Here is a 25979-nt window from a genome sequence, read left to right on the forward strand (position 1 = left end):
GACAGCCTGTCTCCACATATCTCACACAGGGGTCTTGGATTGTGCGAGTCTCTGGTCACATTAAAGCCATATTTTATGTACAACTCGTCGTATTTTCTGTTGAAGGAAGCTTTTCTTTTTGTAGTCTCGGCCTCAGCTGTCTCTGCGTTATCATTATCGTTAGGCCTTTCATGTCCCCTACCACCTCTTCCAAAGAAATTCTCAAGCGACATTTGTTTTCACTCATCGAGTAGATGTAGGTTAATGACCAACTGATGACCTCGCGTACAATCAAGTTCAACAATGGGCGTGACGGAATGAGGAAAGGTGCACCTGACTCATATCAGTTAATATCACTAAATGATATTGTTTCCTCGTGGCCCAGTAGCACATGCTTTGCAGCCCAGTACCAGTCTGCGGCCTGGTGGTTGGGGACCACTGCTCTACTGTGTTTGTGGACTGGATCAGTTGTGCAGTCAAACCATGTGCATTATTAAAAAGAAACCTGCCCTCTATATTTATTCCTGGTAATATGCCAAGGCACTGCACAGAACTTGTCATTGGGCGATTATTTGACTGAAGAGGAAGTATTAAAAACTACTTCATGAAACCACCCCACAGCAAAAAAAACATAAAATTAAACTCTGTTTTCCTCCACAGATTCAGTCTACCCTGCAGCATGTTTCCAACATTTTGTTTTCATTTCTTATTTCCAAGGTTCTTTGATTTAAAAAAAAATTTACCCCAAACACATCATCTTATCAAGGAACACACACAAAATGCTGGTGGAACGCAGCAGGCCAGGCAGCATCTATAGGGAGAAGCGCTGTCGACACTTCAGGCCGAGACCCTTCGTCAGGGCTAACTGAAAGGAAAGATAGTAAGAGATTCGAAAGTAGGAGGGGGAGGGGAAATGCAAAATGATAGAAGACCAGAGGGGGTGGGGTGAAACTGAGAGCCGGAAAGGTGATTGGCAAAAGGGATACAGAGCTGGAGATCCTTTGTTAGTCCTGACAAAGGGTCTCGGTCCAAAACGTTGACAGTACTTCTCCCTATAGATGCTGCCTGGCCTGCTGTGTTCCACCAGCATTTTGTGTGTGTTGTTTGAATTTCCAGCATCTGCAGATTTCCTCATGTTTACCTTATCAAGGAACCTTCTTTGGGCATCAAGTTTCAAAGCACTGTATTCAAATTTCAGATTTCCCATCACATCCTCCAGATGAAAAAAAATACTCATGTTCTCTCTAATCTTCCTATCGTTTATTTCAAAACCAAGTCCTTTCTCCTCCCTCTTGCACCCCCTCACCACTGTTACTGATCTCAGTTGCTTAATTTTACACACCCAATTAAAATGATCCTTCTTTTAAGGCAACCTATTCTCATTGAAACAGTAACAATTCTTCAATGGGAACGTGAGGGGAATTTATCTTTCTAACTCTGTATATGCAACAAGCTACCAGAAGCAATGGCTGATGTAGACACAATGACAACTTTTAAAAGGCAGTTGGATAGGATTAGAGGGGTATGGGCCAAATGAATAGGATTATCTTGAATGGTCACTTTGGTTAGCATGGACAAGTTGGGCTCAGCTCTTCTGCCCTATTTTTCCATCACAGTAACATCTCAGCTTGGAGAATAAGGATTTCTGCACAAAGAACAGGCTTCTGAATCTGCACTGAAACACAAGCACATTAATTCCTATCATTCCATGACAATCAGTGATGTTCTTATGAGCTTTATCAGAAAGATATCCAAGCATAAAATCAATGAAGAGCAGTATCCAGTGAAATGTGCAACTGTAATTGAAATTTGCCAAATCTTTGCACAACTGGGACAATATAAAATGGTCAAGAACCTCCAGGCGCTGTGGATCCAATGCTTCAAATTAACTGAGCTGCAGTGCTCTTGCCCAAAGGCATGGCGTAGGTGACCATCCTTGCCCCAAGGCTCTGCACAAAACAGCAGGGCTGGGAAATACCACTGGTATCCTCCCAAGTCAGACTGGAAAGGAGAGGGAGAGATCAGTGGGGATAAAAGTCTTTACACCCTTTCATGATGAACAAATATTTACAAAATAGAGTTGTGCCTCATAATTAGATCAGCCAATGTGATATGTACAGTAACTCACTCACCATTGTTGTATTTATCCAGTACTTCTCTCACCAGGGATATGTTAGCCGATCTGCGGAATATTCCCTCTTTGTTTAGACCTGAGGACAGGCAAGCAGTACTTATTCCATGCTAACAATAAAATGATTTTAAATCTTCCAGGTCTAGCTTACCACCAAACAACAATTAACAGTCAGTAACCTTTACGCTAAGTTACACAATAAAAAGTGTGGATAAGTTGTTTAGTGGAACTCCATTCATTTTAGTGAAAAACTGTTGGGGGGGAAAAAGTTAAAGCTATCAATACAATTGTGTGTCTTTCATTGACTCAGTGTCTGTGGCATTGCATCCCATGAAGGAATCAATACATTTTAATAGGGAGGAAGGAAGAAAGGATTTTGAGGTCAGGTCCAGTTGATTCCCTCTGGATTTCAGTACATTTCCACTTACCGTGCTGTTTGATATAATTGCCCGTCTCCTCCACTACCAATGGAATAACCCTCTTTTCAGGATCATTTGCTCTGAGCCTGAATTCAAAGAAAAGTTAAGTTCCAAGTAAATTTATTATGAAAGTACATAAATGTTACTATAAACTACCCTGAGATTCATTTTCTTGAAGGCATTTACAGGAAAAAAATATATAAAATAGAATTTTACAGAAAACAAAGACTTACAAAAGAAAACAAACCGTGCAAATAAAAATAATACTGAGATTGTGGGTAGTAGAGTCCTGAAAGTGAGCCTGGAACAGTTCAGAGTAGCAGTGAATGAAGTTATCCACACTGGTTCAGTAACCTGATGGTTGCAATAACTGTTCCTGAACCTGGTGTGTGGACCCAAAGCTGTTGTACCACCTGCTTAATGGCAGTAGCAAGAAGAGGGCATGGCCTGGATGGTGAGGGTCTGTGATAAGCAATGCTCCATATAAATGTATTCAATGGTGGGGAGGGCTTTGTCTTTGATGCACTGAACTGTGTACACCGTTTTCTGTAGCCTTTTCCATTTCTGGACATTGGTGCTTCCATACTGGGTTATCGTGCAACCAGTTAGGATACTCTCCACCGTGCATCTATAGAAGTTGGTCAAAGTTTTTAGTGACGTGCTAAATCTATGCAAACTTCTAAGAAAGTACATTCTTTGTACTGACATTGCCATGCCAGTCTCAGGACAGATCCTCTGATCTGGTGACACCAAGGAATTTAAAGCTGCTGACCCTCTCCATCTGTTCCCCAAAGTTCAAGTCCACTATTAAACGTGAAGAAAACATACATGCCTACAAGGAAAAATTCTAGGTCCATGGGGTGCACTGGATTATAAGAGGCATTGAGTGGACACCCAGCGCCTGTTTTTTAGGTTGACAGTGGCCAATACCAGATGACATCCTTTTAAGGTGAGTGGAGGAAGGTTTGGAGAAGATATCAGAGGTAGGTTTTTCTATATACACAGAGAGGTTGCTGTCTGGAACACACCATCAGTGGTGGTGGTAGAGGCTGACACATTTGAGACATTTAACAGGCTGTTAGATAGGCACACGAATGAAAGAAAAATGGGCTAAATAGGAGGGAAGGGTTAGATTGTTTCAGGTAGTAAGTTAAAAGGCTAGCAAAACATCATGGGCCAAAGGGTCCATACTGTACTGATCCATAAGGGGAATCTATAAGGAAAAAGCATACCAAAAAGCTGGCATGCAGGTAGAAACACTCCAACTTGCCCACTGAGTACAAGTACGCAGGAATCCACATCACACAAATGTCACATACTCCTCAGATGTAGGTAAACAGCAAATTGCAGAGGGAGAAGGAAATGGGATCAATAGCCTATTCTTTAGCCAGTGACAGTGCACAGAAATAATTGGCATCTAACCAAAATCAGAATTGGTCTTGCTACTGCAATTTCAACACCCACTGAACTAAACCATGAAAACTAGAAGCCTAAATGAGGTATGCTGTTGCCCACAGAACTAGAACTTGGGAATCACTGCTATAAGAAAATGAGGAATAAGCTGGATAAAAAAAATCTACCTACGATCATGCAAAGAGCAACTAAAACAAAGAAGTGAAGTGTACAGTAAATACTTACCTTGAAAGGTCAACACCAAACTGTTGGTGAGGCAGCTGCTTTTTCGGTACTGACGGGGCAGGTTTCTGTGCTGCACGGATCGTCTCATCAAACCTCAAGAATAAAGATCCATCATGGAAGTGGGAAAGGGCAATATAATTGTCTAACAGAGCTATGTAGTAATTAAATCTTATTATTAAGTCAAACAAACAAGCCTTAAATGTTGCACACCACTTTAAGACCTACCAAACGCAAACCCAACTGTATACCAAATGGTTGAAAAAAAATTGATAGCCAAAAATAAAAGGCACACCCAACCAGCAAACCAATGACACATTCCTGCACAATCCCCACCAGCCAGTTACTAAGTGAAGTTGAAACTGGACAAAAAAAAAAACAGGATTTTCAGTCAACCTGTGGAGATAAGAAAAAAAGGGCTGAGCTCAGAAGTACAGGAGACAGAACAATAAAGGGAGATAGAAGAAGTGGTGCAATTCAGCATAGAGTGGGGATTCTGGATAGGTGGTTAGGGAAAGCAGCCAACCAAACTGGGAGATGTTTATCCCCACTCATGCCCACTCCAAGCTCACTTGCCATCTCAACTCAATCTACCTTAATCTCAAAACCTTAAATCCATTGTCTCATCCAGGTCACACGTTTCACAGGTCTTGATTTGTAGGCACCGTACCTCCTTCTTCAAATCTGATGCTATTAATCCCATCCTTATAAGAGACTCTTGACCACCATGTTTGCCAAATACAGCCTCATCACTTGCCCTTCCCTCTTGCAGGTCCTCGAGTATGTTCGAGTACCTTTAATTCATATAATTTCTTCCCAAAAATCCTTGTTTGAATCCCTCCAATCAACATTCCTCTCATGCCACATAAAAGAAAGAGAAATAATATACTATTTGATAGTGACAAGGGTTCTCCCTCCTGCAAAGAGACCATTAACTCTTATCACCTCTAACCATACCCTACCGCTAGCCAGCTGACTAATGACTACCATTGCCTTATTCTACTCTTAGTTAATCAGTCACAACTAAAACAGCAATAGCTTTTCTTATCTTAACTTCTTTGTCCTACTTTTTCTTTACATATGAGCTCTAAGCAACACCACCCAAGAATGGGTTCAATTCCCATATGTGTAGATTACAGGAACACCATCACCTCCAACGTATCCGACTGTTTGTCAGAAAGTACAGGCTGAGAAGAAATTCTCTTGCCTTTAATTCCTATTGTGTTCTTAGCCCCTTCTTTGACTCAATTTAATAATGAACTAGACCATTAGCTCCTCTAAGATGGGCTTTAAACCACAAAAATCACCCTATTGGCAAGCAACTAGTTACATCCTCACAAAATTATGTAACACCTGAAATGCTTTGAACTTTTAAGTCATGCTTTGTTGCTTCAAAGCTGTTATTTTATACTGTTCATGACTTATGTCCCTCATTCTACCCCGCAAAATTATTTATACTGTATTGCCTCTATCCCATGTCAAACTAAGCCCCTTTCATCCATTGTCTGTGCTTAGTGAACTATGTTCAGTGACACATGCCTCAGATGTAAATTGTTTTGAACATCTGCTGTCTCCACTATCCCTCCAATTTCCTTCAACCCTCAGTCTTCACAAGGATCAAGCATTCCTCTAATCCTCAATTTAAACTACTTTATCATTAGTGTTTGCCCTTTTCTTTAATATCCTGTAATTTACTTCCCAGATCTCTGGTTCCTTACTTCTCTTCCTAATTTAAAAAATCTTCTACTTAACTTCTGATCCATCATATCATTCCCAGCATCAATATTCAGCAATGAGCTACAAAGTTCCATTGAAGGAAACATTGAGAAATATTGTTAGCATAATAGACACTGTTGATGAAAAATGATAAATATTACCCTGACGCTGACCTATAGATAGGTGGGCAGATTTAAGTTTATCTGCTTGCCCATTACCACTGTGTAGCTGTGTAGATCAATATACACATTGATCTAGGGTTTCTAATCAAGAGGAGCTGCTCACAGACACTTCAGAGCTATAAGAAACCCTCTGGCTTCCCTCGTCTGGTTGGCTGAATGGGAACTTGGCAGGAGAGGCCAGACTTGTCAGAAAGACATGCCCACAAAATTTTTGAAAAACTCTTTCATAAGCAGTCAAGGAAAACACCATGCATATATTTTGTTTAAAAATATTATTTTCTAAAAACAATTTAGAATTATGTTTTTCCCAAATGGAAAAATCAAAAGCCTTTGTCCTTTATCATATTCTCTCTTAAAATGAATATGGCGCACCTCCCACTTCAAGTGGCTCGGGTAGATACTCCCATTTTAAGTAGCAGGGAATATCCACAGCTTGGTGCTGAAACAGAATCACAGCGAGGAAGGAAAAAAAAAACAGTTGACTGCAACTTTCCACATTTGCACAAAAGTCCCATCACTGGTCAGTGGGGAATAACAGCAGTTAGAAGCTGAACTAGTGACACATTCAGCAAAACCTGAGCCATTATACTCAAATTGTTTTCTGTAGCATAGAATTAAATGTTCAATAAACCTTCAAAAATAACATAAAAATCAGACTAAGAGACAATATGATCACAATACCTCTGCCCAAGTGACCCTGGAGCAACTTCAGCAATATGAAAATAAAAAATACAATTCTCTTATCAGCTGTATGTTTCCATGGACTTACTTCTTCACACATGCTGGGATTACCATTCGATCACATTTCAAGAACTGTTCAAGTTCGCCCAAGTGATTCATGTACAAGATTTTCCTGCCAAACTTCATGCTGGAATAGGAGAAGTAGAGGAAATAAAAACGAAAACCGAAGATACACAAGTGAAGCTGCAGCACAGATTGCCAGCTTTACAGATTACAAGTTCCTTATTCCACTCCAGGTTCTGTATCATTTGCAAAATGTCTTTGGACTGTGGGAGGAAACACACTTGCACATGGGTTGAATGTACAAACTCCTCACAGTTGGCTCTAGAATTGACCTCGAACTCCGGAACGCCCCAAGCTGTAATACCATCACGCTAACTGCTATGCTACCATGTTGCTCAACTTTGAGATGCTTCCACTAGCGGCAGAGTCAGGAACAATAACAAAAACATAAATAGCTGAGATTGCAGTCTCTGCCAAAAGGATGGAAGAAGCTGGATCATTAGATATACTTAAGGTGGAGATGGAAAAATTATTTGAAAGATCAAGAAATTAAGGGTTATGACGGAAGGGAACAGAAGAGAATTTGAGGCCAGCACAGATCACACATGATCATATCAAATAGTGGGTAAGCTTGAGGAGCCACACAGCCTATATCCCCTCTGATTGCGTTGAGAGTCTGGATACTGTGTGCCATTAAGAATCCACAAAAACACACATTCACAGGAGTCTAAAAACAGAATGTTTGACTGTGCAATGTCATCAGGTGCATACTCATTTGCACAGCAATGAGAATCTGGGAGTCAAAGATGTATGATAGGAAAAGGGAAAAGATGTGCATGCTGATTGAATGTACACAGAATGGAAGGAGGCAGCACCTGAGGTGGCTGCCACACAAAAGCAGTAGTCAGATAGGAGAAACATGAATTTGGAAGATATAGTAGAAGAACTAACTGAATAGAGAGCCATGTTTATAACCATGCAGTTAACATTGCAGTTAACCAACCAAAATATTTACACTGAAATGGTACAGGCCATCTGGTCTACAATGTTGTGCTGATCCTTTAAACTACTCCAAGATCAATCTAACCTTTCCCTCCCACGTGGCTCTCCATTTTTTCTTTCATCCACATGCCTATCAAAGAGCCTCTTAAATGACTTTAATGTATCTGCCTCTAGCACAACCCCCATCTGACATTCCTCTATACTTTACTCCAAATACCCCCTAAAATTAGTCATTTCTGCCCTGGGAGGAAAAAACGATTCTGGCTGTCCACTCTATCTATGGCTTACTGAATTAACTTTTTTGCCCTAGAAATTGTTTTCCTCTTTGCTTTGCTTTGCTCTCAACAACAGGTTGAATGATCAGTTATGACAACAAACACCATTCAAAAAGGAAAACAAATTAATAACTTTGTATTTTGCCCCCAAAAGGAACACCACTGGATCTGAACTGACCTGATTATGGGCTTGAAGACGACAAGGAGTGCCTTGATGAACCTGGTGGGGTGGACAATGTAGAGAGCTTTTATGTTCTTCTTGTACCTGTATGTAAAGAGATGCCCAAATTTAATTAACTAATTATTCTTTCCAGAATTCTGATTCTACAGAGAATAACTGATCAATTTAATAGCTTATCCCTCAAGATCACAGAAAACGTCAGGCATCAATCCTGATTCCACCAGGAGTGATGATTGGATTACAATGTCTAACTGCAAGGAGAAAATCGCTGATTTTAATGTTGGGGAGAGACAACTGTCTTCAAAATGATAGTTCAACTTAATCAGCTGATTATTATAAACCACTCTGATGAAGTTTAATAGAAGCTGTTGTCCTTCATTTTCACTTAGATACCATGGAATTTACTGAACTAAATAAAATACAGTTTAACACCTACCATGTGTTTGGGTCTATCAAATGCCTCAAATTTTCAAAGCATAGACTTCATCTTGTAAAGTCAATTTCTTTATTTGGCCCTTAATGTTCATGTCAGTTCTTTTCACTTGAAACAATTTTGCGCAAGACTGACTAAAACCTCATCTTATCTTTAATCATGAAGCAAATCATGAATTGGCCAATTCATGAAGGAAGTTTAGAATTTTCAAGGCCTGAAATATAGCGACATTAAGCTAGGGGCATAGAATACAAAAGATAATCAATGGGACAGAAAGTCACGCAGTTATTGGGTGTGGGGTGACTTGGAAAGAGCAGGTTGTCTCAGACTGCAGAGAGGTTTGCAAGGAGTCTACTTGCTTTTCCATTCATGCTACAAAACTTCAGAATACGTGTACTCACTTCACATGGTGAAACTCTGACAATATATACTCTTCCAAGAATCAAAATCAGGTTTAATATTACAAGCATCTGTAGTGAAGTTTGTTGTGGCAGCAGTACAATGCAAAAGATAATAGGAAAAAGACAGTTTCAGTAAGCATATACAGTATAAAATAGTTACATTAAGTAGTGCAAAAATAGAAATAAAAATGTAGTGAAATAATGCTCATGGGTTCAATATCCATTCAGAAATCGGATGGCGGGGAGGAAGAAGTTGTTCCTGAATCGCAGATTGAGTGTCTTCAGGCTTCTCCACCTCCTTCCTGACGGTCACAATACGAACAAGGCATGAGCAGGGTGCTGCTGTTTTGAGGTGTCTGTCCTCGAAGATGTCCTGGATACTGCAGAGGCTCATGATGGAGCTGACTAACTTTACAACTTGCTGCAGCTTATTTCAATCCTGTGCTGTAGCCCAACCTCCCCCCCCCCCCCCACCCAATACCAGTCGGTGATGCAGCCATTTAGAATGCTCCTCCACAGTAAATATATAGAAATTTGTGAGTGTTTTTGATGACACCAAACCTCCTCAAACTCCTAATGGAATACTGCATTCTTTATGCCTGTCTCAATATGTTGGGACTAGGTCCTCAAAAATATTGAGAAGCAGGAACTTAAAATTGCTCACTCAACACGGTTTTTAGTGAACTCGGAAGAATTATGGAAAAAACATCATTCAAGTATGGGCCTTGTCAGAAGGCTTCTCAACCCACAGGACATCTCAACTAAGTTGAGACAACACAGTCAAGTCGCTTTTTATTGTCATTTCAACCATAAACTGCTGGTACAGTGCACAGTAAAAACAAAACGATGTTCCTCTAGGACCCTGGTGCTACATGAAACAATACAAAACTACACTAGACTAAGTGAGACAACTCAAGGCTACACTAGACTACAAAAAACAACACAAAAACTACACTAGACTACAGACTACATAAAGTGCCCAAAACAGTGCAGGGCAGTACAATTAATTAATAATAAACAAGACAATAGGCACAGAAGAGGACAAATTTCAATATAATAATATATGATAAATGATGTAGATATCAGTCTAGACCGGGGGTCGGCAACCCGCGGCTCCGGAGCCACATGTGGCTCTTTTACGTCTGTGCTGCGGCTCCCTGTTGCTTTGGGAAATAATTGGTCAGTATTTAATTAAAATGTATTTTATGTTGGTTTGTTAGTTTTTGAAATGTAATTCTAAATTTGAAGATTATGGTGATCTTGTACAATCTAAATAAGACGTTGTGGCGACCCATTTCCTGACACATCCAAACCGGCTCACAATTAGCCAGCGTTCAGGCTAAGGGAGATAGCCTACGGGGGTTTGTGAGTACGTGTCTTTTGCAGCATCCGCGCCCATGGGGGTGCGGGTTGAGGGAGGCTTAAAAGCAAGGCTGTTTAGTTCGAATAAAGTTATTTTTGACTGCAGTTTACTGACTGCGTGTAGCACACCGCTACAACGTGTTTTTATCGCTGGCTGTCCAGAGGGGAGGTGCTGAAACGCTTTGTCGCGTGTCTGGAAGAAGTGAAAATTTTCCTGGGCAGCAAAGGGCTCACCTTTCCTGAGCTGGAACAGCCTGAGTGGCTGGAAAAGCTACACTTCATGGTAGACATGACAGCGCACCTGAACACGCTGAACACAGCTCTTCAGGGGAAAGGACCTACACATGTTGGAGGATGTTTTGGCATTCGAGCGCAAGTTAACAGTGCTTGCCAGAGATTTACAGAAAGGCACATTGTCTCACTTCCCCAATTTGAGAGAGTTCAAACAAGGTTACGACATGATAAATTCGGAGTATTTACATTCTGCAATCATCGCAATGCAAACATCGTTTGGGAAACGCTTCTGTGAGTTCAGAGAGGAAAAAAACACATTATCCTTCCCGGTCACTCCCCTAAGCATCGATCCATCCCTACCGAATACGACTGCATTGTCAGGTGTGAGTCAACCTGACCAAGTATGATAAATATTTTAATTGTCTATTATTTTACGTATATTCATATGTTTTCATTGTTCAGTGAAATAGTCCTTTTATTTTTCAGGTTGACAGCTGGCTGACGTTATTTTTGGTTTGCTGCTGGCGGCAAATTTAAGTTTAGCGTTTTTCATAAATACAATAAGGACTCAAATAGACGTTGAGTATTTTACTTAAAAGTAACCTTCAACCCAACGTCTTATTTTCGGAGTTCAAAATGTTTTTGTTGCATGCAGAAATGTAATTTCGTCTTCTCTGCAGGAGCTCATCAATTTCATAAATGCAACACATTATAGTTTGTTTATACATAGCATAAAGGCAAAACAAAACGTTGTATGCAGTGTTATTTCATTTTAAATGTCAAACGGGTTTTGCGGCTCCCAGTGTTTTCTTTTCTGTGGGAAACGGGTCCAAGTGGCTCTTTCAGTGGTAAAGGTTGCTGACCCCTGGTCTAGACTCTGGATATTGAGGAGTCCAATGGCTTGGGAAAAAACCGTTGCACAGTCTGGTCATGCTTTGCTATCTTTTGCCAGACAGCAGGAGGGTGTTGGCGCGTGGCCTAGTGGATAAGGCATTGGTCTAGTGATCTGAAGGTCACTGGTTCAAGCCTCAGCTGAGGCAGCACGTTGTGTCCTTGAGCAAGATGTTTAACAACACATTGCTCTGCGACAGCACCAGTGCCAAGTGCCCTTCCCTTGGACAACATCGGTGGCGTGGAGGGGAAGGCTAGCAGCTTGGATAACTGCCGGTCTCCCAAACAACCCTGCCCAGGCCTGTGCCCTGGAAACATTCAAAGGCACAAATCCATGGTCTCACGAGACTAACGGATGCCTATAACTAGGAGGGAGAAAAGTTTGTCTGAGGGGTGTGTGGGGTCCTTCACAATGCTGTTAGCTTTGTGGGTGAAGCATGTGGTATAAATGTCTGTAATGGCGGGAACAGGTGAGATTCTCTGCCAGGTGAACACCAAGAAATTTGGTGCTCTTAACGATCTCAATGGAGGAGCTGTCGATGTTCAGCAGAGAGTGGTCACTCCGTATGCTCCTAAAGTGAACAATCATTTCTTTTGTTCTATTGTGAGAGGTTTACATTACAGCAAGTCTCCTTGCAAATCACAAAAATAGTTACAAGATAGGAGACTTTTCAACGCATCAAGTTTATATCAGCATTTGAAAAAACTACATCTTGCCCCATTTCCCTGCTTGTCCTCATAGACCTTCAAATATTTTCCTTTAAGATGCCTAATCAGCTTTTGTTCCAATTCTACAAATGAAACTCCTCTTTCTAGAACTGTAATGCATTCTAGCCCTGACAGCTTGTTGTGTAAATATATTTCACCTCATGGCACAGTTAGTAGCGCTGACACCTCATAGCTCCAGCAGTCCAGTTCAATCCTGACCACTCCTGCTGTCTGTATAGAGTTCACACATTCTCCCTGTGACCCTTGCCTAATCAATTACCAAGATCATTTACCAGATTCTATGGAAAACAGCAAATGTAATACCAGCCAAGTATTTCTGAACTGCCTGCCTCATTCAGAATCTTCAAAAACTGAGCCAATGGAGCAGTCCCAATCTATTTTAAACTTTGAACCTGGTTTCATGAAGTACTGCACAATAATCTTGTAGACACAACAATGTAACTAATATCAAATTTTAAACTGCTTCGATAATACTGCCCCAAATACATTAAAAGGCATAGGGTAGAGCTTCATCCCAGAAAAGTATCCTTAAGTGCCTAGCACTTCCTGCTAACCACTTTCACCATTGTCAACCAAGTTCCCATGATAGCTCAAGGATTAAATTTCTGCTACATATTGGAAAATCAGCTCACAAATTCCAAAACAGTCCAACTGAAGGGCACCCATGAGATCACACAGGGCAGGAATTTGCTGGGGAATTTTACAATGTAAAGGCTATCTCATTCAGATTCCCAGACAGGCACGAAAGTCCTTAATTTGCTGACCAAACTTCATCACTTATTCTCCAATGTCAGGTATGTTAATATTACCAGTATAAACATATAACCAAGGCTGTCACCAGAACAGTAGTGAGGGAGCTCTGCACTGTCACATCATGGCCTTTAGGCAGAGATATTTAAAAATAAAAGATTCAAATTTTTTTTGAGTAGATGCAGAAGATCACGTAGCAATTCAAAATGTTCAGCAAAATTGTCTGCTTCCCTCAAAAGCACAGCAGCTAATTCTAAAGACAATGATGAGGAAAAAAAGTGAGCAAACTACTTAACTTCCTCCTCAAATTATTATTCACTGTTAAATGAAGTCAATTGTGCTGATCCCCTTTCTCTTGAAGCACATTATACAATAAACGTTATAAGAAATAAAAGCAGTTTATGAGAAAACACTGTTCTTGATAATATTTTTCATAGGTTGGAGAAAAACACCCTCTAAATATCCCCTGTACCTTTCACACCTAATGCTCAATCCTCTCACCAATCTGATGACTGGGTGGAGCCTTTGGTCAGCAAGCATGAAAGGTGCAAACTGATCTTACAAATCCATTATTTCATTTTACCAAATTCAATTTAATCAGAAAACTTACCAATTTTACCAAATTCAATTTAATCAGAAGAATCCACTTGCCAAACTTGGTACATCAATATTTCCAGACAATTTCATTAAAATGCAATGCAGTATCTCACTTACTTCCTGTCAAACTCCCTGTAGGCTTCCAGCAACCAGGTGAATGAAGGTTTGTTTTGACTGGTGAGTCCGTAATGAAAGTACACAACCGAGTAGTCACTCTCAACATACTTATCAAGCGTGTGCTTCAGGTATCTATCAAAGGGAAAATTAAACAGAAGACTGCTTAAACCACGGCACCATGATTATTCATGCACTAATTAATATTCTCTAAGCTCCACAATTGAATTGAAGTTTGGGATCAAAACAAAGCACACTGCCTGGGCACCAAACTTTTAACTGAGATACAGTGGAAACCGTTGAATGAAAATCCATACAAGATGCCTTGGCAAATTATTCTGTACCATTTCGATAAAGTAGCATGGCTCCTGGCACAAAAACTGTCTCTGCAATAACTTCAAAGGGATCACCAGATGGTTGATGTAAAAAGTAACAAGTTAACTACTTTTTTTAAAAAAACACCAGTGGGAGACATTTCAATATTCCTAAGACACAGTCAAAAGTATTTAACTGCCCACTCTGACCTGACCAGCACCGAATGTTGACCTTAATACAGCCACAAATATGGCTTCCTTGTCTCCTAGTATTAGCAAGAATTTTAAAGAAAAAAATGGGGAAATAAATGTTAGGGGTGAACTACAGGGATTTAAAATCAGATTCAACAAGAGTGTTTAAGAGACTTCTAAAATAACAGAGATTAAAGACAAACACAATGGCTATGGGATTTTGCAACAGGTTCATGAAGCTTGTGAGATTTGTTGACTAAACGTCACAGCATGTCAAAGAATGAAGAGTTTGACCACTCAAACATTTTAAGCAGCTCTGAGAATTCTCTGAGAAAATCTAATTCCCTACATCAAAACAGTTAGGGACCCATTCATATGGGAACGCTAGGGCAGTTATTGTGCAACCACTGAATCTTCTACTCAACAGGTTCTTTTCTCTGATGAAGTGCCACAAGCACTGGTCACCTTCAGGCAAGAAGTCATTCAACACAAAACCACTGCTAAGTGTGCACCCTTAGCAAGCCCAAGAACACAAAATGGGCAACAGGTGGGGAATTTTGAAATGTCACCCCTTCTTATAACAACTCCAAATGTAATTAGTTCTTTTTTTTAAAGCCCCCAGCATCATTAAACTAATTCAATACTGTCCCAAACTTGCAGTGATGACCAGGATGAAGCTATGCACCAATTCAACCTTCTAAACAAAATGGACCCTGGCAAAATAAAAGCTCCATTTAGAGTGAAACCAGCCTTCATTCACTTCAGTTTAGGGACGGCCCTCCAATCTACAGTGAAGGGAATGGGCGAGTCTATAGAGGGGGTGGATTGTTCATTACCATCTAAAAAGTTTCCATTGTTACATAGCTCGTGGGTATTTTGTGACTGTCTTATGAGCATGATGTAATTGAATATCTTGTGGGGGGGGGATGTAATTGAATATCTTGTGGGGGGGGGATGCAATTTTCCTTCCGGTGTGAGGTCATGTGATGGCCTGTTCCAACAGGTATAAAACAGGAAAGCCCTGCTGTGACGCAGGAGTTTTATGTTGGTTGGTTCGTCAGTTACTTCGTTAGTTTTTAGTTTTGTTGCGTGTTCCTCTCATGACGCAGTTTCGTTTTAAAGTGGAGTTTTATTTTCTATTGTAAGGTAAAATCGTTGTACCAGCAGTTTCGCCAATCGCTGCCAGTTTTGTTTGGGGTAACTTTGATTTACCTTTACAGTGCAGGACTGGAGAGTGAAGAAAGAAGTGGGGAAAGTTGCTGTCGTTCGGTGGTTTTATAAAGGATCGACCCTATTGAATCTTCATTCAAGAATACTGACCTGCATCTGAGACAGCTTCTGCAAGAGCAGGAAGGCTTGGTGCAGCGTCTATCCTCCAGAATAAAAAGGTCAGTTCCTTTAAACTGTTTTACTTCCTTCCTCCTGAATCCTTCAGACAAGACATATTTCAGCTGGGATCAGCAGTAACGTCACGTTGTCGAGGAATTCTTTACTTCAGGAAAGTCTCTCCTAATTGACTGTATAAATCATTTGGGCTTTCGAATTTACCCCTTTAAGACTGTGTTCGCATTTACCACTTTAAGAACCATTCCAGAGTTGCTGTATAGCAGTTAACTTCTGGTTAAGTTAGTCTTTTGAAATCTTTTTGCTATTGTTGAGCAGAGTTTAATGTCTGTTTATAAAACTTGACTCAATTATATATTCATTGCAGCTGGACTCTTGACACCATATACAGGTGGCACCCATTTTTCGAACGTTCACTTTATTTCAGCTTGCTGTTACGAAAGACCTACATTAGTACCTGATCTCGCTAACCAAAGAGGATTTTCACTTTTACGAAAAAAAGACACCCGCTTTATGTGTGTTTACCCCAAGAAAGACTACCATGACCGTAAAGCCTTGTGCGGGCAGTTGTGTGCGCATGCATGTACTTGTGTAGGTGTGTACGTGCCGATTTTTTTTTTCTCCAATTCAATTTCAGCTCGCTGTCTTCCCAATTTTGCTAAGTGAAACTACACCGTACATATAATATTTCTACCTTATATAGGCTGTATATTTATCATATCATTCCTGCTTTTACTATATGTTAGTGTTGTTTTAGGTGTTATTTGGTATGATTTGGTAGGTTATTTTTTTGGGTCTGGGAACACTCAAAAGTTTTTCCCATATAAATTAATGGTAATTGCTTCTTTGCTTTAAGACATTTCGGCTCATAGGAATGCTCTACCTTCAGATAGTAGGGGAAACCTGTAACTTCATTTGTATAATGATCAAGTAGAGATTATCATAGGTGCACTGTAACAAGCAGCCTCTATAGTGATCTCAGCTTCAGATCACATTTATAACTCCTGGTTGCCAAACTGCACAAAGAGAGGCACCACAAGTACAATTTCATTGCTTTCTGAAATTCTGATCCTTTATATAACAGAGTTTTACACAGCTAAATTATACTGGAAATCTTTTAGCAAACTTACTGAAGCAGTTTTGTGTGATCCAACTGGTGAATGGGAGGCAGCCGACAAGCACTGAACACAATCACCTTCCTACCATAGTTATCATCTCCTGTAGGAACAGAATTAATAGGTCTGTTCATTTGGGAAAAAGTCAGTGTTTTCTCCAATAATCCAAGTTGAGGAAAGGTGCAGCTTCCCAGCTAACAGCTTATGGAGAACTTTACTATATTTCTAAACAACAAGGTTCTCTTTCTGCCTTGTTAATTTACAGATGTCTCAAAACAAAAGGCAATTTCTTTAGAATACATAACACTCTCTGACCTTCCCTTCCAGTATCCCAACTACCATAATCTTCCAAATAGCTCTAGCTTCCTTAACAAACATTTTATAAGAACAATTTCAGATAATTAACAATGGGAAAATATTCACATTTTAGCAAAGAGATTCATTTGGTGAGAAGTTACATAAGTAATAAGAGAAATTAGAATAGAAGGATCACGTGATCTGAATGGATAAGGAAGGCCAGGAGGAGATTTACATAATTCATTAATAACAGAATGAGCCATTCTAGTTCTGATCCTTCTACAAAATTCTTCATGAAGTTTAAAGGACTTCTTTTTTTCGCTACCTGCAATCTGAAAGGCAAGCTTCTGTCCAAAACAATTTAAAAAATGAGAAACAGGGAATCTAAAAAAAACTCTCATAATATAGGTCTAACCAGTTATATAAAGTTAGTTCCAGCCAAGGGAGTACAATTCATTTCACAGCTCGACAAGCTATTAATCAGACTCCAAATCTTGTTTAGAAGACTCAAAGGTTAAGTCAGGCTTCTGCCCACATCAAGCACTTAACCAAACAAATAAATATTTGGAGAAAGGCAATGGGTTTTTCTTGGATTTTATATTCCCAATTCTGTACGCACTCAAAGATAAACAAACTTCACAAGAGACAAAGATCACACAAACTCTTCTCCCTCCTGCCATCTGGCAAAAGGTACTGAAGCATTTGGGTTCTCATGACCAGACTGTGCAACAGTTTCTTCCCCCAAGCCATCAGATTTCTCAATACCCAGGGTCTAGACAGACATCTACATTTATTATTATATTGTAATTTGTCCTCTACAGTGCCTATCATCTTGTTTATTAATTATTATACTGCCCTGCACTGTTTTGTGCACTTTATGCAGCCCTGTGCAGGTCTGTAGTCTAGTGTAGTTTTTATGTTGTTTTACGTAGTCTAGTGTAGCCTTGTGCTGTCTCGCATAGTCTAGTGTAGTTTTGTGTTTCATGTAGCACCAAGGTCCTGGAGGAACATTATTTTGGTTTTACTGTGTACTGTACCAGCAGTTTATGGTCAAAATGACAATAAATTTGACTTCACGATGATCTTTCAGAAGAAAACAATGAGAAAAGAGAGATATTGGCATTTCTACAGTTTGAGTGTCAACTACTATTAGAAAAATACTAATGGAAGTGCACTCACTAATATTCAGTTCAATACAATACACTTAACAAGCGTTAATTCAAAAAAAAATCTGTTGAGAGTTCCTTACCCTTCCTTTGCTTCCCAAGGATAAAGACATACAGGTTGACATTTTTACAGACCAGAACAATTTCACAACACCCACCTGCTACCTCCACAATTTGGCGTCTTGCAATGTCATAAAATGGATCATCCCACTTCAAATCTGGAGGAGGTTCTACATCCTCGGGTGTGCACACTTTATCTAATTAAGATTGAGAGAATGGCTTATGTTAAAAAAGTTGTGCTAAATGCCCACTTTATTAAATATATGCTTTCTTATGTTAGGATCCCAGCCCCCTCCTTTGTGAGAATCGCAAGAGCACCCGTTGGGGGGGTCAGTAGACCCAGGAAGTGAGAGAGAGAGAAACGTGCAAAATCGCACGTCCCACCCGGGATACAGAATAAGATGCCAGCGTCTATTGTCTCATGGAGACCACGTGAAAAGCCCTCGGGCAAGGTGGGCTGGTTGAGAGAGAGATTGCATCATCCCAACCTGATTGACACCTGCGACCCCGTGAGGAAGTATAAAGGAGAGTCTCGGGGGGGACAGCCCCTCAGATGCACCCAGAAGACACGAGAGAGTGTTCCCGCAGCAGCGGGAAGCCATTCTGAAGGAAGCCACGTGCGTTAGATTCCAGGATTGGAACTTGTGGCTGGAATCACAGAAAACCGCTTTTAACTAACATCGGGGAGGGGGAACCAACGCTCCTCCGATTTCACGGAATATTCATCAAGACTCGGCAAGTTCTTTCTCTTCTCCCCCAATCTCTCTCTCTCGGTCGCCCCACGTGAAACCCAGCGATTTTCAAAGGGCTGAGGCCGGCAGCCTTCTGAGTGACTTTTATATTTCCAACGGACAATCTATTAACCCCTAGACATCAGCAGAGCTCACTTCTTAATGATGATTATTAATATACCCGCACTTTAGATTGAGTGTTGACAATGTGCACTATCTGAATGTATGTATTAACCCTACTTTTGTGTCCCTTTACGAATAAAACGTTTGAAAATAGTGACATCAGACTTCAACGGATCTCTCTATCTTTGCTGGTAAGTTCTCCAGTTACGGGGTTCATAACACTTACAACATGGAAGGCAATGTGTTGTGCTTTAAACCAAACTATCGATCACAATCAATGAGTAAAGATAGATAGAATTCATACAGCATTCCATTAAGACTCCAGACATTTCCTGGAGCGTTCTTGACTTTTTCCTCAATATTCTCTTGAAATTTGAACTTAACAGAGAGGAAATGTGTTAGACTTGCAATCAAAGTGATGAAACTGGATAAATGTTTACCTTCCCATGTCATAATTTGATGTTACACATATAAAGATCCCATTTGCACAACTGCAGTAAATCCACACTCTGTAGGCAGTGAAGTAAATGGACAAAAATAATATGGGGAAAATGAAATCATTTTTCAAACCTTTTCACTATTTTATAAACTTTCAATACGTAAAATTGAGACATTTGCACTTGAATCACCAAGATACAGAGACAAGCCAACTGAAGTTAAATAAAGTTGGTACAGATGGCTATTTGATAGACAGCATCATGGCAAACTGAAGAGCTTGTTTCTGAATTCTATGAGAGTATAAATGAAAAATGATTAAACACACTTAAATGGATTGTTTGCAATTAAATACTTACATCAGGTACTTAATGGCCTTAATATCTCAAAAGTCTGAACATAAAATTTGTACTATTCTAAAAACAGTATTTAATTTTATAAAAACATTTGAAGTTACCAAGTAGAGCTCCTGAAATTTTGCTACAATTTCCATCCTTGCCAATGTAAACCCCTTCCTCATTTACTGATCACTGCAAAGACCCTTGGAGTAGTTTAAACTCTGACTCAACATGGGTGATACCACAGAACTTCTAGAATCGTAAACACCGAGTACCTGAGGAAGTTCATCAGTAACAAATGTTTTAGATACCGTCTGGTTGTTTCCTGAAAATTGAAGAAATCTCACATTTTAGGAAGCTAAACAAATGTGGGGCAGCACTCTGGTGCAGCAAACTATACTGCTACCAGCAACTTGAGTTCGATCTCGACCCAGGGCACTGTGTCTGTTCTCCCCGTCAGTCTCCCCGTAACCATGCAATTGCTCTCTGGTTGTTCTGCTTTTGTCACAAATAGCAAAAAAAAAGATGCACAGGTATTATCTGTAAATAACCGCTAGTGTAGGCAGGTGGCAGGAGATTCACAGGTGTAAGGGAGAGCAGGTTACAGGGAAGTAAGAGAGTAAATTCTCCAAGAGCTGGCATTAATGCAAAAGGCCAAATAGCCTTATTTTGTGTGTCATGAGGAAATATGAGTCACATAAATTAGTTTCCTTGAATTTGTTAAGATTGCTTTCCAGGATTAGAGAGAATTTCCCTAGTGTTTTTACTTATCTTGGGAAACTTTATATCTCAAAATCTACCTTTCCTGGGCCCACCATATGTAGAAGGTATGCCAGTGGCTCTAGTTTGTTACAAGCTTAAGGAAATTGGGTATGTAACCAAAGAGTCTCGAGAATTTCTATAAATGTGCAGTGAAGAGCATTCTGCCTGGATGCACCACAGCCTGATTCGCAGCCTCCAATGCACAGGATTGCAAGAGGCTACAGAGAGTTGTAAACTCAGTAGGCTCCATCACAGGCACAACCCTCCCCAGCCTCAAGAAGGCAGCATCCATCACTGACAACCCGTTCTCATAACTACCATCAGGGAAGAAGTACAGAAGTCCAAGACTCAGGAACAACCTTTTTCCCTTCTCTGCCATCACATTCTGAATGGTCCATGAACATTTCTTCATCACTCTATCTTTTTGTTGCATTTTTTTTTTGTAATTTACAGTAATTTTCATGTCTTTACTGTATTGCTGCTACAATACAACAAATTCGACATCAAATAATTCAGCGATAATAAAACTGATTCCGATTCTGAGAATGGTATAACCAGCACTGCCAAGATGGCTAAAGTAAAATCGATGCCCCATTTGTATTTTCTCACTCAAGATTATTTCACCACACAAAGCTTTTGATGATTTTTTTAAAACCACATATGATTCTTATTGTCTCTCATTACTTGCATTCCTCAATACTCTGCTGTATCAGGTACTGCAATGCTCACCATAGAAGAGTAATCAAATTTAGAGTTCCGCTCTCTTCCTGCCACAAAAATGTACAGCAAGAGAAAGGAATCAGGAACTCTGAACATATTTTTCTCCCCCCTTGCTCTAGCATTCCCAGGAGAAAGCTTACTGGTGAAGACGACAGCTCCCTCTGGTATGCTAGCTCTCAAGTTTGGAGTACATGTCCTGAAGAAGGGTGTTAGCTGAACCACTGTCTGGTTATCCATACGGCCTGACCAGCTGAGACCCTCACGCATCTTGTTTGTGTCGCTTTGGAAACATACTGTTTTTGGAAATCAGATGTGGTCAAAGTTCCCATTTGTATAATTACCACAATAGGGTGAGCCAGAAGATCATGGAGCATTCACTTGTCCCACACAGGGTTACTTCCAAGAAGCCAAGTCAGCATATTCTTGCAAAATCCACCTCATTAAGAGGGTGTTCTTCTTCCAGAAGGATCTTTGAGCTAGCCATCTCCTCATGATGCTCACATCTCACTCAGCAAGCTCAAAACCAGACTCCCAAAACAGACACTATTCTAAACTGTTACAGCTAGAAATTACCTGATGTACAGAGGAATAGATTTAAGGATGTTCTCAAAGCCTGGCTAAAAAAAAAAGTACATCTATTGACTTATGGCAATCCCTAACCCTAAAAAGTCAAAAGGGGGTGCATTCAAGCCAGCACTGAAAACAGAATTGGATACCCAGACACTTCCTGACCCACCTATCAGAGGTCGAAAGTTCCATATTTGTCCCTTCAGTGGTGGAGAGGAAGCAAGTTGTTCTTGATATAAGGATTTGCCAAAGATAATGGCAAACAAACATGGCTCTTTATTGTTACTCACAAAGCCACACAGATTAGATTAAATGACTTTTTCTTACCGTTCTTCTTTTTTCGAAAGAGCTTGCATAAAAAGGTGCAAAGTATACAGTCAAATGGCATTCTACAGATCGTAGGTGGTTGCTTAAGGTCTTGTGACATTATAGGATTGGCCTTCAAGACTATCTGACAGCTGAAGGAGCCAATAAGGGATAGATACACGTTAATGATGTCACAAAAGATAAAAATCAACCACTGTCTTAAATATATAACCATTACCAATAGGAGTGAGAAATCCTTTTAGCAACATGTAGTGTGATCACTTGAATTGAATAAGATGTTCTCCTAAGGGGTTCTTTATTGGTGGGTCCTCAGGTAGCTGTAGAGGCTGACCTGCAATCCTCGTATTCGGCTGTGGTGTGGACACGAGTAAGTGCTGGTTGTGGTTGGTGGTTGAGTCTTTTAGTTGTTCATTCTCTCCTTTTGCAGCTGCTGCTCTTACTCTGCAGCACAGCAGAGATCATCCTCACATAGCACAGCTCCCTCTTGAACAGATTTATTCCATTGCATCTACTGAGTGCAATGTCACCCAGTGTTCAGATGTAATGTTAAATTCCTTCAGGCTGATTTTGATCTTTGAAGCGTTTCCTTTGCCCTTGAAGGCTTGCTGACCTTCCTTCCACTGGAGGCTGTGATGATCATGTCTGCAATACTTCTAAACGGGCAGAAACCACACTGATTCACGGTGTACTCCTTCGGATAGCAGAGGGAGTCAGTTGATAAGGGTACATGGAAGCACTTTGCCTGTTATTGACAGGAGGAACTCTGTAATTGCCATAGTATGTCTTTGTTGCCCTTCTTGAATATGGTCACTATTAGAGCATCTCTGAGTGCAGTTGCTCCTTTTCCCAGACATTACAGAGAAAGATGTACATGTGGTGCAGGAGTGCTAGTCCACCTTCCTTGAGAACCCTGCTGGGAGCTCCTCAAGATCAGTGGCCTTGTTGCATTTCAGGCTCCTGATGGCATCATGGATCTTTCAGACTGGGAGGTTACCCCATGTCTTCTCTCACAGGTCTCTCAAGGACTTGGCTAGTAACATTTGATATTTTGCTGAATAAAGAGACTGCTTCACATCTGCCTGTGCTTCTCTCCAGTGACTTTGTTCACACAACAACATTTGGTGACAAAAGTGGGAAACCTTCTTGTGACCCATCGTGTGGCCAATGATCTCAGCAGTCTAAGTGGGTGATTAATTTTTAAATTAGTACGCTTGGATCTGTTTAGGTCAGTGGCTATGGGATTGCTAGGTATCATGAACATGGCAGAGTGCTGAACTGGGAGATAAAAATAGTGTGTGCACGTGTGCATATGTGTTTACATAAGAGACCAAACTTTTTGTGTTAATTTGTTGAGACGTGGCCACCTGTTGTGAAAGATGGTTATTAAAGGTTTGGTACGCCAGTGGGGGCACGTATACTCATTCCAGGAACTGTATTTTAGCACACACATTTGCAAGTGCGTGTGTCTTGGTGTAACAGGTGCAAAGGAATACAGCAGGCATCTTGAGTTTAGACGTACATAAGTGGCATATTGCATAATACATACTCCGCAGTTTTAAAAGTACGTGCTGTTAAACTTGTATCCAAACTTGCATTAGTATGGAGATATTTCAGGGAGAGGTTTTGCCCGGATGTATCTATCAGGATGGCACCTATTGAGGTCAGGCAACATCAAGCTGAGAGCCCCAAAGACCCAAGCCAGCCCTTGACCCTGATTATGACCATTCATAAGCCCTTCAATCTGGGGAGAAATAGAGCATTTTGTCAGAGTTGCCCACACTTAAAGTCACATGTGGGAATGCAGAATTCTGGTGCAAACTCGAGGAAATGGTTGAATTTCACCAAGATATCACATGTAGGTAAAAGCAAAGTGCCTGAGGAATGTGTGGGGCAGTACGGCCTGGGGAGTGCAGGATGGTACATGGGCAACCGGGAATGAAGACAGACAGCACTTCAAGGGGGAAGTGAGGTAGTGACTAGGGGGAGGTGAGAGTAACTGGGGAACAATAATGCCAGTAGTTCAGAGAGCTGATGAGCCAGACATGGATTATGAAGAACGTAAATATTGAGCGTATGAAGCACATTCAGGGTAGGATAATCTAGGGAGGGATGACCCTGTCTTCCTGAAATGCTGAAGGAAGGCCTGAGCTCAACCCAACTGGAAACTTTAGATTTGGGGATAACTTTGGGATCGACCTACTCCATGATAGTATCATGAGCTGGTGAGGTAGACCAGAAGGGCAAGAGTAAAGTAGCTGTAGTGAATGTCACTGCCACGTCATCACAGAAAATTTGATTTGTTACAGCTGTGGCTGCACAGGCCATAGTTGGAGGCAGTGCTCTGATAAACGAGAGAAGGGTAAAGGTCACTTTCTAAAGCAGGCAGAGTCTACAGCAGCACTTCTCTTTCTGATTTGGCTGCTACCAGATTGTGGAACTGGTGAAGGGTCCTGACGAAGGGTTTCGGCCCGAAACGTTGACTGTTCGTTTCCATGGATGCTGCCTGACCTGCTGAGCTCCCCAGCTTGTCTGTACGTGTTGAGATTAGACAAATGGCTGATGGCAGTCTCTATTGCCAGTGGTCATCTTCAACAGATGTCTATTAGAGGGCCAGCAATGTGAAATGTTAGTGGACGTGGGAACGTCAGCATCGACAACTGATCTACCCTCACCCACAACTGGAGAAGCGACTTACATTACCATCGCAGGAGGTGAAACAACGAAGGCAGAGAGAAGTCAGCCCCAGGTACTTGAGATTGAGGGAGTGCAGTTTCCTGTAGGTTTCTGGGTGTGCCCAAACAATGAAGGTACTATCCTGGGGATAGACACACTGAGTAGGTGCAATCATAGACTCGGGGAAAAGGAGAAATAACATGAACAAGACAGGGACAGTGGACATGGGTGACCCATAAAGCAGCTAACATGGCCCAAAGAGAGACAGCAGCTCCAAGTCGGAAAGAGAGATGGGGGATGTATGGGAATAATGTCAGGAGGTCCCAAGGGCACTAGTTCTCCTTTGAGTGCAGTGAGTGGCGGGTCAAATAATTTGGGCCATAGACTGCTTTGGAAGCACTGAAGAAGCCTCTCATTTCACCAGTCTCCCAGTCTCTGGATTTCCTGGGCTTTCTCTGTCCACCAAGAATTCATTAGCTCTCTCACCCTGTGCTGGACATTTGCCTTGGCTCTGGAAGTAAGCTTCATTTCTGGCCTTACTGCTGATGTCATTCTGCCAAGCACAATAGGCTTTCCTTATCTTGAAGATATTCTTCGATCTCCATATCGTTATCATCAAACCTACCCTGATGTTTCTGTACTTGTACCCACTGTCCTTTGATATCCTTCAAATATTCCCATTGGAGGTTCTCCCTAGACGAGGCCTTAAGGTGCTGTTGCATGGCAGAGTCAAGAGGGCTCTCAAGTTTTAGTCCAAGCCTGGACTGCTTCTCATGAGCCTTCCTCTTTTTCATGAGTCTGATGGACAAGGTGGAGTGGATCAGGTGATCCTTCTGGCAGTTATCTGTACCAATCATGGCACTTGTGATACTCACATCACGATGATCCCCAGCTTGGACAATGACATAGTCAATGAGATTCCACTGCTTAGATCAGAGATGCTGCCAAATATGGCGGAAGAGTTTGTGATGATAAGATTGTGCTCAGCACATATGGTGAGAAGCAGTACTCCAATTGAAGTGATGTTGCCAATGCCTTCT

General features: G+C 40.9%; 1 protein-coding gene across 1 annotated transcript in view; it reads right to left on the reverse strand.

Moving 5' to 3' along the window:
* The window catches only part of arhgap1 (Rho GTPase activating protein 1), a 59173-nt gene that overhangs the window by 22026 nt on the left and 11168 nt on the right, over positions 1–25979 (reverse strand). The window contains exons 3-10 of the mRNA XM_059975464.1: positions 18362–18460; positions 16756–16843; positions 13779–13910; positions 8262–8348; positions 6832–6930; positions 4168–4260; positions 2539–2615; positions 2112–2189 (exon numbers count right to left, since the gene is read on the reverse strand). Of these exons, the coding sequence (XP_059831447.1) occupies positions 2112–2189; positions 2539–2615; positions 4168–4260; positions 6832–6930; positions 8262–8348; positions 13779–13910; positions 16756–16843; positions 18362–18460 (753 nt within the window). The remainder of the gene's footprint in view (positions 1–2111; positions 2190–2538; positions 2616–4167; positions 4261–6831; positions 6931–8261; positions 8349–13778; positions 13911–16755; positions 16844–18361; positions 18461–25979) is intronic.

This window comes from Hypanus sabinus, chromosome 7, assembly GCF_030144855.1.
Source record: "Hypanus sabinus isolate sHypSab1 chromosome 7, sHypSab1.hap1, whole genome shotgun sequence".
Classification (NCBI taxonomy): Eukaryota; Metazoa; Chordata; class Chondrichthyes; order Myliobatiformes; family Dasyatidae; genus Hypanus; species Hypanus sabinus.